The sequence below is a fragment of the Rhea pennata genome, chromosome 6 (assembly GCF_028389875.1).
Source record: "Rhea pennata isolate bPtePen1 chromosome 6, bPtePen1.pri, whole genome shotgun sequence".
Taxonomy (NCBI): domain Eukaryota; kingdom Metazoa; phylum Chordata; class Aves; order Rheiformes; family Rheidae; genus Rhea; species Rhea pennata.
Window position 1 is genome coordinate 32,076,200 of NC_084668.1, and position 19,907 is coordinate 32,096,106.

The following is a 19,907-nucleotide window of genomic DNA, read 5'->3' on the forward strand; positions in this document are numbered from 1 at the left end:
ATCATCATCTCTCTCGCATAGAAAAATCACTGCGGGAATAAAACCTAGCCTTACTGCCCAAAAGAAGGTGGGTTTTTTTCTCTTTATGTTCCACATAACTGTCTAAAAATCCAACCTGAAAAACTCAGACCTCTAATAAGCTGTTGTGATCATCGTAAAAGCACGTTTTGTGCCTCCTTTTCAGTGCTAATCCCCTTATGTATTCTTGAACATGAACAAAGCAAAGTGTTAGCTAAGTCATCTTGAACCAAAATCACTATATTTGACTTCTGGGGAACAATGATTTAATGTTTTCAATTGAAACCATCCTAATGACTTCACGGGGCATCGAATCAGAAATAAAGCAATTATTATTATTATTATTATAGGTGGCATTTGTCTTCCCTACCCAAAGACAGATGTTCTTCTATACTTCCGAAGTATTTTTAAGACTTAAAAGGTTTGGGGATTTTTTTTTTTTTTTGGGGGGGGGGGATCAGGGGACGGGGGGGGGAAATGTGGCTATTTTAAATTTACAAAGTCTTTTTGATGTGTAACTTAAAGTGAATGTAAAAATAATTGTTCTGAATAGCAGGTACACAGGATGGTAGGAAATACCATCATTAATTTTAGTTACTATGCAACAGTTGAAAGTAATCTAAACAAATCAGCCAAATGCGCAATGGACGTCTTGCTCTGTGAAAGAATATGGTTGCTTATGCTTGTCTATACAGATTAAAGTGCGTGTATTCTTCAGATTTATTCCAGGTGACTTGAAAATAAATAATAGCCTCACAATTATTCATCATCTAAACCAGTTGGTAAGGCCCAGAAACTTCTAGTACAAAACTTGATCATGTGAGAAGTATCAATGAAAGGATGTGAAGTCTATTAACAAGCCAAGTGCTTTGTACTTGTAGCTGAGCTAACTCCAAGCTCTCCAAGCCTAACCTTCTCTACTTCATCTTGAAAGGCATCCTCAGGGCACAGCTAGTTTTCTACTTCTGCTCTGCTGCCGTAGAGAATTCAGAGGCAGAAGTTTGCTAGATTAAAATATTTTATTTTCCTAAGTATAAGATGCTTGCTCCATTTTTCTCCTGCAAGACCATCTACTCTGATTCCATCTCTGAATTAAATTATTTTAGTTTGAAGATGGAGGGGAAGGGAACAGGCTAGGCATCAGTGAAACAGAAATAGAATACGTTTTGAGTGAGTGGGTGATTGGAGAGACTACAAATCCCTGAAAGCTTTGTAAGCTGGTGCTAACAAGACACTCTTGTAAGTCTTCAGACATTGCTGGAGTGGTGATGACTTAGATATGGAGAAGGTGTTTTTCCACACTAATAGTTCTTCCCACGAAAATCAAAATTATGATAAAGTGCTCTAAAGCGTAGAATTGCAGCAGCTGGACACAGTTCCTTCCCCCCCTCCTCAAATTCTAAGGGAGGGAGTGCCAAGTTTAGCGTTTTTACCTGTTGAAAATGTATGGAGAAACCATAGCAAAATGGCATTGGGCTTAGATTCCCAGGATTACCAGAGTCCTTGGATAACATAGTCTAGGTATTTTGGTCTAATTGAAAGTCTTCTGTAAAAGGTCAGTATGTCACTTTCTATAATTAAGTTATGCAATACAAAATGTATTTTAAAGGTTGCCGTAAAAATATTCCAAAGGTCAGACTACAGAGGCGCGGTCAGTCAAACATGAGGCAGTTTCAAATGTTCTGCAAGAGTGTAACTGCAAGTCTGCAGTCAGGACTCGGGCGTTCCACGAAACCAACAGCAGTGGTTTGTCTGAGGCAGGCTAAATTCCTGCAATTCAAGCGAGAAAACCAAAAAGCTGAAAAACTAAACAGTTGCATAGTATTTTTAAAGTTAAAATTCAGGACTGAACGATGGCCAAAAGAACTGACTAAATGATGTTGTCTTTAGTACTGCAAAGATGAATGAGTGTAGTGCTGCCATCCCTTCCAGCACTGTCTTATGAAATCTCAGAGAACTTGCTGATAATTCAGGTTTTGTGCATTTTAGTGTGGGGGGGAAGTATTACATATGAGCTTCTAAGTAGTGTTTTCTTTGTAAAAATGAGGCATCTTACCTACTTTTAAGGCTTTACTTAATAAAGGCATTATTCCAGAACTAGGGGTGAAATTACATTTATTTTAAATACAAGTTTGATGCATGTTCACATGCTAGTGAGCAGCTCTAAATGTAAGTTTAATTTCTGATAAATCTAGAACCAAAGAGATTTTGGTGGATTTGAAATTGAGCAAGTGTTTTACATAAACACAGAATAATGAAAAGAGTTTTCCAAACTTCAGTTAAAAAAAATTGCTTTTGGACATATCTCTCTGTATTTGATCTGTATTAGTCTCTTTCATGTATCTTTTACTGCAACCTCAACTTAATGACTCCTGCTTTTCAGACAGTATGTATGCAGCAGCTTCATTCACCTGGTAGCCTTGCTAACTTCAGTAAGATTATTTGTACAGCAGGTCATGTCTGTAAATCATCTTCAGGCGTTGGCCCTAAAACAGCAAAATTTCAGCAAAGTTGTAAAACAGGAAGAACTTGCTCATAAATCGAATGTTTTAATTAAATCCGCTAAACACAGAAATAGAAGGGTTTTCCTTCACATAGAATCGTTATTATAAGTAAATGGGACTCTAATTGTAGGCTATTAATATGAATGTGAGTGAACAAATGTGAAGCAAAGCAGCAGGTTTGTTTTTGTTTCTTTTGTTAAGGCAGAAGGTCTGGTTTCTGGAGTAGCGGTGCTGCGTACCTTCATGCAACAAGCTTTGACAGTTGAAAACAACAAAACAGCTAGTCACTGATGCTGAATACAGAAATTTTCTCCATTAGCTCAAATAAATTAAAAGCTAAAATGGCTTTCTTGAAGTGGGAGGGGTAGGAGCCTTTCTTGCCAAGATTTCTAGGGAAGAAAAACAAGCCATCCTGTTTAATTATGGATACCCATTACTGCTTAATGATTAATTGTATTGGTTTTATTTTTTTTATTATTTCTGTTCTGTTGCTGTTAAAATATCTCTATTGAATTGTGAAACTTGAGAAACAATTTTGACATTTAATCCAAAGCCTATTGAATTTACTATATTAATTTTAGCAGATTTTGTATCAGCCATTTAGTATCTTGCTTTTCTTACAGAGCCATGTAATATTTAGTTGCTACATAGACATACCTCTATAGGTAGTGGAGAGGCTTAGATGTTACTATTGAATGGGAATAACAGTGAAGGAAACAATGTCATCTTAGTTCATACTGAATTCAATATGCATGAAGAACTTCATGGGGAAAAAAAGAGTTTATTATGTTTATGTTATTGCGTACTTGACCAAAATGAAGACACCCCTTCCCTCCCTCAAAAAAAAAAAAAAAAAAAAAAAAGGGGGGGGGGGGAAGGAAAGAAAAGAAAAGAAAAGAAAACTGTATATGCAGTGTGTCTAAAGTAAATGACCTGGCTTTCAGAATGTCTGGCTTGTAGCATATGAGACTTCTCCAGAAGTGGAAGAATAAGAATAAAAGATATAAAGATCTGGTACTTTCAAGGCAGGAAACGTCCCCTCCACGTTCCACAGGCTGCCAAACTGTACCTTCCATAATAAATGCTCTTTTCCTAATTTGGTGTATGGTCAGGACTGCATTTTTCAGTAATGATTGTGACATGCAAAGGACATGATTCAGCAAGATCCTAAAGCATGTGCCTTGCTCTTAGCATGTTTGCATTCTCATTGATTCGAACGGGGCTGCTAAGCATCTAAGGCAAGTACTTGCCTATCTAAAGCTAAGAATAAGTTTCAAACACTTGAATTGGAGGCTGATAAAAGGTAAGTAGCATGTTTGTTTATAAATTGGTTTTGTTGTCATTTTCAGGGAAAAAAATGAAACAAAGCAGGCTTCTTTTTAGGTTTACTAGGTGCTTCCTAGAAATGACTGCTTTAGGATAATGGAAACCAAATGATCATTTTTCCACATTCTCCTGGACTTTGTCAACCACAAGCACAGTGGTGAGTGGAGAGAGGAAAGCCTCCTATCCCGTTGTCTGGACAGGACTTCATATTCCCTATTGAACATCAGCTTAAATTTTTCTAACCGCTTAGAGAACTGCCAGATAAAAGGTTTCTTTGTATCAAAGGGAATGTATGTGTTTTGAGTGTATGAGTAAAAAAGATCATTTCATTCATGCAGCAGTTGCTCAGTTTCTAAGTACTTCAGTAACCATTCCCACCCATGTAGCTTGTGGATGCTTTGTAGTGCTTCAGATTGAATTGCATTAAGTCTTAACTAACACATCTCGACAAAGTAGTACTGCTATGGGTATCTCAAAATGGTGTACAAAATTACTATACTAACTTCCAAATGTTGCTTCTACTGTCAGTATTTTTTTCTGTCTTTTTTTTTTAGGCATACAGCAATGTAGAAATAAGTTCTCTAAAAATGCTCTAGCAGTCAGCTTTTTTTTTTTTTTTTTTTTTTTTTTTTTTTTTTTTTTTGGCAGGGGGTTTTTGTTCCTGCTAGACTGACAACATAAAAATAAAGGAAAACATTTTTCTCCTCTGAACTTTAACTTCCTTTTATCCAAAAACAGAAGTGGGTTTTAAAATATGTAAATTTTGTAGTATGTAAAGTTGCTAAACTTTAACTCCTGAAAATAATGTCAAGCTTAAGCAAATGAAGTTCATTGAGAAGAAGCTATTTTTATTAGGCATTAACTTCAGTCACATGGTAAGAAATATGACAGTGTGTGGCACTATGTAAGCATTGAATATGAAAACTTCAAGTTGCCCCTTCTTGTATGGTACTGAAGGAAAACTGTTACAAAACCTAATTCTGGGAAGATTATTCCTCATCAGCATCTCAGGGACAGTATACATACATGTTCTGTGACCTCTACATCACTGGGACATGGTTTTCTGTGATGATACGTAGTAACAGTCAGTGGTTAGGAACTTCACTACCTACTCATTGCTCTCACTGTATGTCTTTGAAGACAGACAGATAACTTATGTTCTACATTTGAGACCTTATCAGCAACAGATTTATTACCAGTTTCTCTATTCTGTCTCTTTTCAGTTACAATTCCACCTTAGCAAATGCTGTTGCAGAAGAACCATCAGCAGTGATTTAAGTGTTTTAACAACTGTTTTTCTCAAAAAAGCTTAAATGACCATATGGTAAAATTCTAATAAGACATTTTTCTACAGCTGCATTGGTAATAGCAATGGGAGGAACTGGAGAAACAATTACTCTAGAGGGGGAAGTCTGCTTTAGAGCATCCCTCAGACTGGCTGTATATGGACCTGTAGCTTCCAAGGCAGTGGTCTACTGAGAACCTGGCTGTCCCTATCTTGCGTGCATCTTGCCACCAACACAGACAACCAATGTTTTTTTTTTTTTCTTTTTTCCCCAGGCATAGTTAAAGAGAGACCGTTTTGAAAAGCAAAACAAAACCCACGTAAGGCCCTTTGAGGCTTCTGAGATACATGATAAAAAAGGGATGAGGCTGTATGACCGTCCTCTCCCATGCAATTAAGCATAAGTTACTGAAGCAAGTCTGTAGTAACTTACACTGACTCTACTTTCCACTGTTTAAAACTTCATAGACAATCAGTCCCTACTGAGGTATTCAAAATAGATAGCCAGTAGCTTATGGATGCCTTGGCTTCGTGATGCCGCCTGCCCCTCATAGAGGAACTGCATGAGTGAGTTTGTCATTTCCATTTGTATGACAGAAGTGGAAGAAATGGGGAAGTTAACTCCAGCTGCCTAGTAAAGTCTAGCTTTAGAAGAGCTACATTTCTATTACTCAGCTAGATCTAGGTTATATATAATGACTGCTAATAATTAAATTCATGGTTAAAAATTTGCAGGGATTGACACTAAGGATACTACCTTCATTTTCTTACTTCCTTTATTTTACCCATTTATTTTTTTCAAATAATTTTGCAGGAGAATGTTAAACGTAAGGGACTATCATTAAAATTTTTCCTTCTATTTGAGAAGAGGGTGTAAAACAAGATTCTGAGCATGCAGAGAGATTACATTAAAGTCAATATTTTCTCTTCAGCAAGGTGGGTCAGTTTTGGAATCAATTCAGTTTGTTTTCATAAGTATAAGGCTTTAGTGTGATTTTCAGTTTACTCCACCCAGCCAGCTAACACAGCTTTGTTTAATGTTTTGAAGCCCGTATGGCTCCAGCAGATAATATCCTCTATTTATTGATACAGAGCTGTTCTGTGGATGTGACCGTAAGTTCTTAGTGCTCAGCGATCTTAGCCCAGCTATGTGCTGAAGCAAGCAGCTGACTGGCCCTTCCCTCCCATTATAGCCTTTTTACTGTGTTGTGCCCCCAAAAAATCTTATAAACCTGTAAGATTTGTTAAAACTTTCGTTCTGCTTACTTGTTGTTATAACAATTAAAGGCTTGAGAGGAAATGGCGTGGCAGAGCAGGATAAACTGCACAAGTAAGAATCATAGAATGCAGTATATAGTCTAGGTCATATCCTTTGGTACAAAGGTATGTTCTATAACTAGATAACTAGTGTTTTTGCATATAGAAAAGATACCACAAGAAAACAGGCGTTTTCAACAGGCAGGAAGGAAGGGAAAAAACAAATATACAAACCCAAATCCACAAGAGAAGCAGGTTGTGACACACTGGCCTTACTTTCTAATATCTTCCATTCTGAATCTTGTCCCAGCCCTGCCACCACCAAATCTTGTGCGTCTCAGATCCAGTGGAAGGAACTTTGGCTACTTTAGATACTAGGACTGGCAAATTTTCTTTTAAAGAAAGAACCACAAATCAGAGTCATTTAATAAAATAAGGTTAGCCCAGAAAGTGGGCTAGTAATTAGATAAATTGTAGGTAAACTGTGCTAGTAATTGCTAGCTTTGCAAAATTTACTAGAAGTCTACAAGATATACTGGCTTCTTTCCATAAGGCAGGAAAAAGCTTTGTGTGGAACAAATACGTCAGCTCTTGGTGCAGCATTACACCCTTTTGCTTATGCCCTTTGATGTTTGCAACTTTAAGTCTAGATCTAATGACAAAGGTTTCAGGCTTTTTTCACTGAAAATGTCAGCCTGTTTTTTTTTAAAAAAAAAAAAAAGAAAAGAAAAAAAATGTCTAATCTTTTCCTTCAAAGATTCTAACTCAAAAACTTCTGAAAGAAAGATCTTTAAAATCTGTGTCATCTTTTGGCATAATGAAAAGAAAAAAGAAAAAGACTACTGTTTAAATTCATTTCTTATTAATTTAAACTAGTAGCGGATATAAATCAAGTGTGATTGACACCAGTAATTTTGCGTGAAAACCTACACATATGCCCATGCATGAATGCTTTTACAGGGGTTATGTGTATGTTTTCATAGGCAGAAAGGTGTAAGAACTGTTCATTAAAAAAGTATCAAATACATTTTCCCTTTTTGTCCTGTCTTACAAGTAAAAAGCGTTCAACCAATACTTCTTATTGGTGAAAAGCCATCCAAATCTACTTTGAATTATCATTGGAATTTATACAGCTAAAACCAATTAGAACTTAGTAAGCAAATTTGCTAAGGAAAAGGTAGAACAGCATCACCCAGTTTAACAGGAGTGTGAGAAAAGCATGTATAATCTCTACTGAAAGTGCTGTTTTTATATAGTCTCTTGGAGTAGCTAAATCCAGGCTTTAAATTCACTGCAGACAAGACAAATAGTTTTGAGGCAGTGTAATTCCCAAGAACAAATCATTGCCCATTTCCAAGCAGGAGTTTTAATCGCAGAATCATGAAGTGTTTGTAGTGATGCTTAAACTCACCTGAACACCTTCACTTAGAACCCTTAGAACCAATTTTTTTAGGCTTCAGTACCCTCTCTGTGTCCTCTTATATAATGAGAAAATGAGGATATACCAATCTACTATAATTGATATTAAAAGTAGAAGTAAAACTGTACAGTTGAATTAAACACACGTGCTTCTATCGTATATCAGTAAGCTCAAAGAAGGAGAGAGAGATTGGTTAATGGACCATATTTTGAGATCCACATTAGGAAATTACATAATGAGGAAGGAAGATGGTTTCTATATGGTTCCCTGATATTTCACTTCAGCAGTTCTTGTTGGTGTATTTCTGAGCAAAACCTCCTGTAGTAAAGCTTTCTTACTCTTGGGGAATTTGCTAAAATCTCTGTGCTTGGCAAGTGAGTGTTGATAAGAACTGTGCCAGGGTAACCATGTTGCTCCATCTCCTCAAGCATTTAGTATCTCCATGAAACTCTTTGGCAAAGGTCATTGTCAAATAAGAAATAATACTTCTGACTTTAACTCTACTTGGCAGAAGGAATGAAAGGCTACTACAGAAGCTAGAAAAACATGTGACTTGTAAAAACACAAAACTAGGTCTGTTGGCACTTGGACTACCCTAAATTATTCGATGAAATCTCTGAGGCAAAGCTTATAGGCTCTAACGATTCTGAATAGAGAAGGAAGTTCATTTTTGGGCTATCATCTCAGCTTTTTCGTGAACAATCAGTATTTCAAAAGTAAGAAAAGGAAGTTGGGCACTTCAGTCAAAAAGTTCTATTTGCTAGAGGCTAGTACCTTTAGGGCTACAAGAATTCGTTTTGGCAGTGAATTACAATATTTTGCTCCCACCTATTTAGCAGAAACTGTCAATACCTTCAACTACTAGCTTCCTAAACAAATTTCTCTTGGTTAAAATCTTTTTCAACCTTATTGTTTCTTAATCCCACCAAAAGTTAAAAGATTCTTCCTCCTATTCACAGTTGGATGCAGTATCAGGATATAAAAAGTAAACCCCAATGCAGTATTAATAACTGAATATAAGAAGAAGCTAATTCTAAATTTTCCTTCTTTTAATAGAGAGTAAAAAATTGCTTCTGGATGAGCTACGTGTGTGTGTGTTTGTGTATATATCTATGTACATACATATACATAAACACGTATATATTATGTGTGTGAATCTCAACCTTGTATTGTTCACATGCAATTAGACTGTTACAAAGGGAGAACAGTAACTGAATTCAGTGTGTGAGATCTCTCAAATTCAGTCCAATTGCATGTTTTCTCTTCAGCCCTGCGTCTCACCTTTGTAGCACAACATTGTACCCTGTCTTTTCCTTTATCACCTTCTGTGCCAGACAGAGCTAGCTGACCTAAGCTGTAGTTGGCTGACCAAATGCATCAGATCCAGGAGGTACTGGAAAGGGAAAGGGACTGTAGCACTGCACTGTAGCTGGAGAAGTGTCTCTAGACAGCACACCATCTTGAGAGGAGTCCTGCTAGAAGCACCTTCTGCTTTTGCAGCGTTGTACTGCAAACCCTTCCACGTTACTTGATAGGATATATATCCATCCTGTGACCAAATGTGTGAGTATGTACCTGGCAGGCAGTGTTACTCAACAAGTAGAGGCTTGTAAGAAGAAAGGAGGGAAAAAAGAGACTTCTGTTCCAAGAGCATAGCAACATGTCATTCTGGTCAATGCTTGAATGCTGAAAACTTTCTCATACAGCATCTCATAATCATTTTTAAGAGTACCAAAAGCTTGAACTGAGCAGCGGTTCTCAAATTTTTGGACCGTATGATTTGTAGTCCAGTGTTTGATATGGGAAGATACTTGGAAGAATGGAGGGGGAAAAGGATGTAGCTTTTCCCCTTGAAATAAATACTAAGGAATGGAAAAGGTTTTAGTGGGGAGGGAGTAGAAATTAGAAAGTCTGTCACAAGGAATGTCTATCATACGTGAAACTGGCAAAAAGGGAAGTAACTGGAAAAACTTAGTGAAGACTCTGTATTGCATACCAAAAGACTGGTGTAAGTTAACACACAAAGCTGATGTGATCTTAGGTCCAGAACTGATTCAGATAGGTCTATGTGTCTTTCTCTACCTGAATCTGTTGCATTACCTGCATTATAATGAATATTCATTGGAAAATCTTCTTAGTTGGGAGAAGGTACTCTGGTTTTCTTCTGCACTATGACCTGAGTTTTATGATTACTTACATTTAATGGATATCAACATTCTTTTGGTCTATGTTTTTAGTATTTTAAACACTTACTGTATTTTAGGGATGTGTTACCAAGCAAAAATTCTCTCAATTACTTTGGGAGGCTAATAGGGGTGGATAACAGTAGAATAAGATTTGCATTCAAATAGGATTACAGATAGGACTGGGCTCTGGTTCTGGCTGGAGTTGAGGTGGTGCAGGTGTGAGCCATACGATTTAGCAAAGGGGCATGTTTAGAGAGGATTAGGTTCGTTAGGTAATAACGAGAATCTCAAAGAAAAAAAAAATGCATGCTTCCTTTAAAAAGGGAAGGGGAAAATTGCTTATACCTGAGGCCTGGTATGGAAACATTGGGTATTTTTTGAGAAACTATGATGAAAACCACATGCAAACTTCTCATAGACTTTAGATCTTTTTAAATCTGAAATGTTCTTACAACTGCATTTCAATGTTTGACTTTTTATAAATAGACATTATTACAAATTAAGCTTGTTTCTTTAAAAAATATTTGATGCAAAGAACTCCTTTATGTTATAGGTTTTGTGTTATGACCCAAAATGTCTGTTAATCCTCAGTAGTGTTCTAGTGAACTTATAATTTCTTATATAAAGTGCTAATGTTCCCTTTTTTTGAGTTGGACAGCTGTAACACTTTGTCTAGTAATCAAATATAACGTGATTAGAGATTCCATCTCAAATAGAAGTTATATTTAGCATCTGGATAAACAAGATGTACTTTTATTTTACTCCATAATTTTCTGGAGTTCACTCAGGTATAATATGTACCTCATTCTCAGAGAGGAATATATAGGAAACCCAAACTGTATCTGCAAAATACCTTTTTCTGCATGTTTTCAGGAGTTCAAAAAAGAATTATTTTCCGTTTTTAAAATAAACCGCAGACGCCAGCACGCCGCCCGCGGGCTAAGGTGCCCGGCTATCGGGCAGAGGCACCTTGCTGCCTCTCGCCGCCGCAGCTGCCCCGCGCCCAGGGCGCCGCGCAGCCGGCTCGCGCCCGCCCAGGCGGCGGCGTCGCGCCCGCCCGAGGGGGCCCGGGCCCGGGCCTGCGCCCCCGCCGCCTGCGCCCGCCGTAGGGGCCGCCTCGGCCCCGCGCCGCCTCGCCGCGGTGGTCGCGCCGTGGCCCGCATCACGGCGGGCTGCGCCACCGTCTTCCGCTCAACCAGGTGGCGCAGGCAACGCGGCTGCCCACGGCGGGGCCCGGCCCGGCTCGGCCCGGCCGCGCTGCCTCCCGCCGCCCCGATCGCTTGAGTGATGAGCGCAAGCGGCCGCGGGGGTGGGGGAGTGCTACGCCATTTTCGTAGGCCCTGGTGGGGCCGGGGCGGGGGGAGGGGAGGAAATGGCTGCGCATTGGGTAGAGCGGGCTGCGGGGACGCCCGGGTAGTGCGATCCGTACGGTGCGTAGCAGGCGAGTGTGAGGCGCGCTCCGTGGCTGGGCGTAAGCGTGGTTGGTGAATAGCGTATCGGCGGCGGCAGGAGCTGGAGGAGGAGGAGGAGGCGCCGCGGCGGTTTGGTACCGAGCGGAGAGGGAGATGCACACGGCACTCGAGTGAGGTAGCTATAAAACCCCATTTGTTTACATTCCCTCCCCCACAACCGGCCGGCGCCGCGGTGAGGGTGGCGGACGGCCCCGGGCTGGCGGCGGGGCGGGAGGGGTCGCGGAAGCGGCGAAGGAGCCGGCGGCGGCCGGTAGTAACGGACACCTCCTCCTGCGGGATGCGGAGCGGCGCGGCTGCCTCGTCACGTGGCGGGCGCGGGACGGGGGGCGCGGGGGGCGGCCGTTGGGGGGCGGCTGTGCGCGGTGCCGCTGCGAGGCCAGGCCCTGGCCCTGGCGCATCCCCCTTTCTTCCTCCTCCTGCTCTTGAGGCGACCATGCGGCAGGTAAAATCCTCCCTGCCCCCTAACGGGGGGACTAGACAGGGGCGGCGGCGGGGCTGTAACGGCCCTCGCCGCTGCGGGCGGGGAGAGAAGGGGGAAGCGGCGGGAAGCGGCGACTGGTTGGGGGGCGGGGGGCGCCCCCGGGCTCCCGCTGCGCCCGGCGAGCGGGCAAGGCCTGTGCTTGGGGCGGCGGATCCCCTCGCCGCGGGAAGGGCGTCCCGGGGGGCTTCGGTCGCCCCCCAAGTCGCCCTAGGGCGTAGTGATCGGTCTTCCGCTTCCCTCGTACGGCCTTGCTGCCTTTCTCACTTGGATCTGGGAATGCCCCGCGGCGGCGGTGCCGGCTCTTTGTGGCCACGTGGAGGCCCCGCGTTGAGGTTCGAGGTGCCGTCCCTTCCCCTTCCGCAGAGGCTGCACGCAAGTGGTGCGCGCGGCAGCGGCAAGGGCCCCTCTGCGTGTTAGGCCGCCTTTGGGCAGCAGTGACATTAAATCTTGCTTGGCCTGACGTGCCTAGGTAGCCTTACAGCTCCAGAAACTGCCCTCAGACCGCAACCTGCATGTAACCCTCAATAATCTAAGGTAGCATCCGGGTAGATCAAGAGATTTTTGTTGCGGATGTAGTATAATGTACACAGAAACCCTCTGGTCGCGAGCAGGGGTTTACAGGCTGCAGACATCTAAAGACTTGCTTGGGGGAAAAAATGAACAAAAGGAATAACATTAACTTTTCTCGGTTATTTTTTGTGCTTAAGCTGCTTGGAAACAGTGTATACATGTGCTGAAACTTCAGAATAAAATTATTCTTTGAAATCTTTGATTGTCTTTTCATTGGGAGGGAGCTTCTGTAGAAACTTTTGTGTCTATTATTTCTTAAACTTCTGCCTCTGTGATATATTCTAGGCACTTTCTGAATTACAAATAATTCTAATTTCTGTCACTGTAAGCACTTTGTGTGTAAGTAACAACCATCAGTTTTGTGTTAAGACAGCATGTCATACCCTAATACTGAGGGGACCTGGGATACCTGAAACCTGATGCAGCATTGGGAAATTACGCACTGGAAGGCATGGTCAGCTTTCCGAAGTGTGGAAGTGATTGCTGTCTGATTAACGAAAGTAGTTACTGGGGAGTGTTCCAACTGGGGAGTGTTCCAACGGGTATGTTTTAGAGTTCCTTTGGATTGTAACAGTTAAAGTAACTTAAGATTTTAAAATGGGAAAACCTGTTTTTGTACCAAAAAAAAACTATACAAAGGAAGTTTATTCTATTTTAAAGGGAATACACTTTTTAAACTAAAGAATGTGCTTTCATTGGATGAATTAAGGAGAAGGTACTCATTGTGGACTAGTGAGGCATACTGCTCTAATTTCAAAACAGTTATTAATGATTACTTCTTAGGTTGATATTTTGCACAGTATAAGAAAGTTCTGTGAAAAAGTTCTGTGGTTCCTGATAATGGTCAAAACCAATGTGCTTAAACTTTTCTAACTATCTTTGTTCTAAAATAAATGTTTATTAATAAAATAGCTTCTTCTAGTGTTTTCTGCAGTGATTCTTCTTCAAACTGCTTTCAACACTTTCATATGTTTTTGAGGAAAAAAAATGCAGGCGTGTACTCTATTTGGAAAAGAGGCTAGAGCCTGTATATAGAGTAGGAATAAGTTGTATATATTTTACGAGATTAATTGTGGTGGTTCTATAGGGGAATATGCTCTAGTGTCCACCAAAGATAGATGAAGAAGGATTGTACACAGTTGCCTATCTGGAATATTAATAAATCCATAAAATGAAACTCTGTAAAGTATTTGGCCGTGTTTATCAACTACTGTTGTTTGCAGAGCATTGAAACATCAGAAACTTAAAATATTACAGCTGTTCTTAAAAAAGGAAGCAGATTGTTACCAAGTGGGTTTCACAATTACAGTTAAAAGTTATCAAAAGGTATACAATGCATGAAAAATGAAAAGTGAAACTCTCAGTGAAACACTGTATTTCTGCCTATTGAAAAAATTTATCTGAAAAATTGAAGTGTTTTCATGTAAGTCTTTCTGTACTTTCAAGGCTGGATTAAATAGAATAAATCAGATAGTTTGTAGTAAGTATCCACCTAAAATGTGCAAAAGAAAAAAGTTACAGTTTTAAAAATGGTGCAAATGCAGTCACAGTCTTAGCTATATTTGTTTCTCCCACTAAATAAAAAAAATCTAGTGAAAATAAATCATCTTGGTAGTTTAGGAATATTCTGGAAATTTTACTTTCGGTTAAAGCATGGATCCTGATAACAATCTACTATAATGCTGAGAAATACTCATTTTTAACTAGCAGTCCTGAACCAAGATTTATGTGACTTACATACATATACATCTCCTAGAACAATACAATATCCATTTTCCAGAATTATATCCTGAAAATTCTTCCAGCCAGAGAATATTGAGTACTTACGGTATTTAGGCCTTAATATATTAATAAATCATTCCCTTTAAATTTTTACTATGAAGCCTTGTTAAAGCTATTTACATATGTTTTTATGTAGTTCAATTTGCACAAATAAGATAAAGGTATACACGTGGGGAAAAAAAGATGAATGCATTCAGACTGCCATAGACTTCCTTTGTAGTTCTTTACTAAACAAGCAACTGTAATTTAGATATTTCTGTACTTGCTGCAGTATAACTTGGATAGCTGATATGAATAGGAGCAAATCTAGTATAGTTTTACAGAAACTATGTTACAGTTTTACAGAAATTAAAACTTTCTTTTAATGGTATGATGAATATCTAAGTCAGTCTGGATTTGGAAACAGTTGTCTTTTTTGTCAAATGGAATACTTGCTGAATTCAAATTACAGAAGTTGCTTAAAAGTGAAGCTCCATTTGCATTTTTTGTAAGTTAAAATTTAGGCCTTAACTGTGGCGAAATCAAGTGGAGGGATCATTGCATCTTTAAAAATACGTTACAGAATCAGTGGTGGGCAGACATAGTACACATAGGAACAATGGAAAACATCGGTGTCAGAACAAGAAAACCGTTGCTCATTACGTTTCCTACACAGTTTGACTCTCAGACAATTGTCAGAACATTTGCTAGCACTTCTTAAAACATGTTTCCAGAATTATCAAATGACCGTGTCCTGTTTTTTTTGTTTAATCCTAGGAGACAGTTTCAAAGAAGGAAAGATAAATCGCTGTACTGCTGTTTTCTTTGTATAGGTACGCTTTTCACAGGATTAAACTTCAGGGACAGAGAGTTCTGTGAGTTTAAGAATTCATGCCCTATTGGGAGCAACTTCTGTTCTCTGGGAGTCCAACTTAATTTAGAACAAACATTTAAAATACAATTCTAGTGTATGAAGAATATTCATCACTGGGAGTGGGCTGCTGCAGTTATCTTAAATGAGAATAGTATTTTTAGCTTGCTGATAGAGGCCTGAAGCAAGACCTGATGTGGAAAGACTTCAGATCATTTTTATAAATTTCATAGCTAGGTCATTTGTAAATTGCAGCTGAGGTACTATTTTAAAATACACCTAAAAAGTATAATGAGGAAATGTGTTCCAATTAAGTTAAGCTACAAAAAAGAGCAAGTTTTTTTCTTGGTATCAAGAACTGATCAAAATGCTGAAAACAACGTCTGGCCTACATTATAGTCTTCTAAAAGAAAAAAGGAAAGAAGATAAGTGCTTTGTCAGTCCACTTATTAAGAATGTTCTGTGTGCCTCTGCATCAGTGCTGTTTCTCTCGGATTTTTGGTGTAATGTAAGTCAGAGGAAAAAGGAGGAAAGAGAAAAATAATTGTTCCATGTCATTTGTGTTTTGTTACCTCTTGCGATAATTCAAACCACCTACAAGTTTTAATACTCGAAAGCTGGAGGCCAACATGAAGGGCCAGGAAGACAGTGGGGTTTTTTTTTGTCTGTCTCAAAAGCTTACGGGAAGGAGGAGTGTTGAAATTACGTGACGAGTGTTGTAGAGAAACAGGGTTCATTATATTGGAAATGTTTTCGTCTTCTAGGTATTACATTGTGCTGCTTCATCTTCCATCTTTCCGTTTCTGACTTCTGTCTCACTGCAGAGGAGGAATGACTCAGCTGTTGTCTTTTTTTTCTCTCAGCTGCTGATAACCTACGAGAGCTTTATTCTTCTCTGACTGTAACTGTTTTAGCTTTCCTATAGCTTGCTTGTTGCTTTCCGGAGCAGTAGGATGAGAGTGAAGAGACTGTTAGCTTTACTAATACGAAATTAGACTGCTGCTAAAATTGATGAACCTGTTAGAACCTATTTATACTGAGTTGCCTATTGGAAGGTCTGAATATAGATATTGTATGTTACCGCTGCTGTGTGAAAAACAGGAACAAAGTGAGAAATATTTTTGAATGTATTTTGAGCATCAGCAAAGTGAAGCTTGCAAGCTGTGGACCAATCTACTTCTGTTTGTTAGAAATTCTTGGCTGTTGTAAAAACAAATAAATAAAGTAATAAAAAAGTAACAAAATGAGCGTGCCGGGTTTCGAAGAACAGTCCTGAGAGAAATCTTGATTTCATTTATGAGGAACGGATCTGTGATCTTATGATGAAGTTTGCTATAGAAAATTTCCCCATTTTTTTTCTGTGTTGATAATCACATCAGTATTAAATAAAATATCAATTATGTACAAAATGTAGAATGTTAACTAGAGACTAATTAGAGTTGTATAGCTTCTGAACTGTTAAAGTGCAGAAAACTGATTCCTTAGGCATTCAATTCAGTCCTTAAGTCGCGTAGAGACTTCAGTAGTCGCTGATACAAGGTGGTTAAATCAATTGATCTAGAATTGAGATAAAGTCTGCATAATATTAGAAGTTAATGAATAACTATGATCCTGTCTAAATAAACTCATTAAGCAATTGAAGTTCTGTTTAAAAAAAAATCATATGGTTAGACTTTTTTAAAAAAGGTTAAATGCCCATGTAAGATGAAAAGTACTTCTGATTAAATATATAAGAAGGAGTTTTTATGGAAGGCTGCTGGATTTGAATAATATTTTATAAAGATACATCTCAGCAGTGATGTACACTAAATTTTCGTTCACTGTTTCTGCATGTAGGTTATAAACACTTTAGAAATAGTTTCCAATCACTGTCACTAGTAAAGGCTGCTATAAAAAACCATGAAGTCCAGATAGGTGATACCATATAATACATGTGTAAAGATACATACATCAGTGTTACCTGACTTGTGCCACATTCATAAACTGATCTTTGTGCATTTTTATTATAGCTGGATTTTTATTATACTGTATTGTGATGGTTATTAAATGGATTAAAATAATGCTTTTAATTCTGAAGGATAACTAGAAATGATAATTGATTTACAGCTGGTGACTGTGTATCTATAAATAGTCTTTCCTTATCCAAGGTAATTACTGTTGATGGTGTGCAGCCATGTCCAAGTTGGATAGTCAAAGCTAAAGCAAAACAAAGGAAAAGTGTAGGTAATCTCCTTTAAAGTATTCTTTAGTAACTTCTACTCAGTGTGATTATTCGTGTGATTATTTTTTGGTGTTTTGGTCTTTGCTAATACTGATTTGCCTTTTAAATATGCTTTTTAAATGAGACTGAGTAGCAGGATGAATTCCAGAATGACTGTTTCTAAGGATGTTCACAGTAGCAACTATATGTTACTTTTGCAACTGAATGTTAGATTTAACTCATGTTGCAGAATAACTGCAACATTGCACAGCCAGGTATTTCCTGTAAGGAGGAGCAGCAAGCAAGTATGCATCTAAGTCAGATTAAAGTTTATTGTGCAGTATATGCACTGATTTATTCATACCATATACAGAGCAGTCCAGAAGAGCCTCCTTAAATAGTCAGGTGGATTATTGGCCTGTAAATTTTTTAACTGATGATTATGTTACTTCTGAATGCTCTACATAACTTCTGTAATGCATTCCTGTAAAGAAAGACCACTTTTTATCAGGGCTGCGCTACTTCGATAAGTGCTCCCAATCCATGAAATGCAAGCTATGTCATTTTGGCCGTGTTTATCAAGTAGTTGTGGAGTATAGAAGCATTGTGTTTATTGCTGGCCTCACAGTCTGTCTGTAGAAAACAGCACCTCTGCCTAAAAGTACAGTTCTAAATACTAGCTTATGTTAAAACTTAAGAAATATGCTGTTTGGCTGCAGTCCCAATAATGTGATAGCCTTGCATTGTTGTATTTTAATACTAAAAATTATTTCCATTTATTTAATGTCTGTTATGATACTTAAGCAATATAGACTTGCAGTCATTACTCTTCTGGAGGGCATATGAGGCTGTTACCTAGCAGAGACATTGTATTACATTAACAGTGCTTTGATTGTCCAGCTCTCAGCACTTAGGTACCTTCTACTTCCATTAACTACAGTAAATACACAATAGTTACAGTATGAACTGTATATAGTTTAGCTTTTTACTATAATATGCCCATAGCTAATTTTTTAATGTTTGTAATATAGTCTAGACTTGCATTTTATTTGCTTGTTATCAAATTGCCTAAATTGCCTTTCATGCTAAAACTTCTTGCCATTAAAATAGTTCAGGTTACTTTGTATAAAAAGTTAGTGTCTCTGTACTGCAGGTAAAAGATTGAGTTATGTAAAGTGTATATGTAGTCTAGATTTATACATCCATATGTTAAAGAGTAAAATGCAGAGTCCTAGCAAAGCTTCATTTGTAGTGGCTTTGGGCAAAACTTCTTATGCTAGTTTTGCTAATCATGTGTGTGTTCAACAGTAGGGAGAAGCATGTGAAGAGGGTTTTGTGCTGACTCTTAGAAGGATGTGTTAGAGTAAGATGCTTTAATATGAATGCAGAAACAATGGTAAATTATTATTACACACTATCCTTTTTGTACCAGACTTTATGGTTCAAATTAGTTCCTGTAAACTGGTAGTGAACAGCTGTAGCTAAACTTTGTAAAAATATCACTGTCTTTGAAGAGTATACTTTGTCTCCTTGCATTCCACATGGAAATCACTGCTTTGTCAGTGCTCATATGCTTCTAATGAAGACATATTACAGTCCTTCTTAATCTTTGATACGTAAGAACACATCTCATAGTATAATTGCTTTACAGTTTAAACGAGGAACCCATTTATGAAAAGGTAGTGGTTTGATTTTTTTTTTATGGCTTTTTGTTAATTGGACTGGGGACAAATCAAATTTGCATCTTGGAGTAAGAGAATGTGCTGCTATTGGGTTCTTGAAGTAATAATAAAATTGGAAAAATACTAACTGTTACTTCTTTAGGGAAATTTCTAACAAATTCATGTTTTGGAATTTACTGTGTCACTGTTGCTTTATTGCCAACTATAAATTAAGAATATGAACTTGAAATTACCTTCCAAGACAAGTGCTGCTCACATTTCCTAACTAGAGTATTCTCAAAAGGTGAGAGGAGTACAATGTTCTTCAAATTTAAACTATGAAAAGATGTTAAACTTTTGGCTTGATTTTGGTTTGTATTTTACCGAATGTGTCATACAGTAGCTCCAAGCAGTGACTGAATAGTAGTGAAATACTACAACGATGTTCTGCTGTTTTCTTGTCTGTGCAAATGTTTTTTTTAATTTTCTTGACAAAATGTGGCAATTTTGCCTCACAGTCTTATCACCAGCAGTATACGTTTTAAACCTTAAATTTATGTTATCAAGGTTTAAGCTGAACACTAGAAAAAGCAGATAGTTTAATGGGAAATTTTTGAACAGTGAATTTAGTTTACCAGACAGGATAAGAATGTTAGGTATTTTTGCCTATTTGTTGTCCTTTGCATTGAGGATACAGTTATGTTCGCTAAAGATAAGATACATTGCTAACCTTATAAAATTACTAGAAGTAGTATTTCAACTTTAATTATTCTGGACATCAGGCTAGGAGACAATTTGAGATCTATCAAGGTCTCCAATATCTCTCAGGGACTGTGGTACAGCAGTAACTAGCTGTGAATGCCAAATGTAGGTTTTGGTGCCAAATAGACAAGAT

General features: G+C 38.5%; 1 protein-coding gene across 1 annotated transcript in view; it reads left to right on the forward strand.

Annotated features, from left to right (window-relative positions):
* Positions 1-11,901: 11,901 nt before the first annotated feature.
* Positions 11,902-19,907, forward strand: part of SLC39A10 (solute carrier family 39 member 10) — a 38,101-nt gene continuing 30,095 nt past the window's right edge. Inside the window, exon 1 of the mRNA XM_062578810.1 lies at positions 11,902-11,910. Coding sequence (XP_062434794.1) covers positions 11,902-11,910 — 9 coding nt within the window. The remainder of the gene's footprint in view (positions 11,911-19,907) is intronic.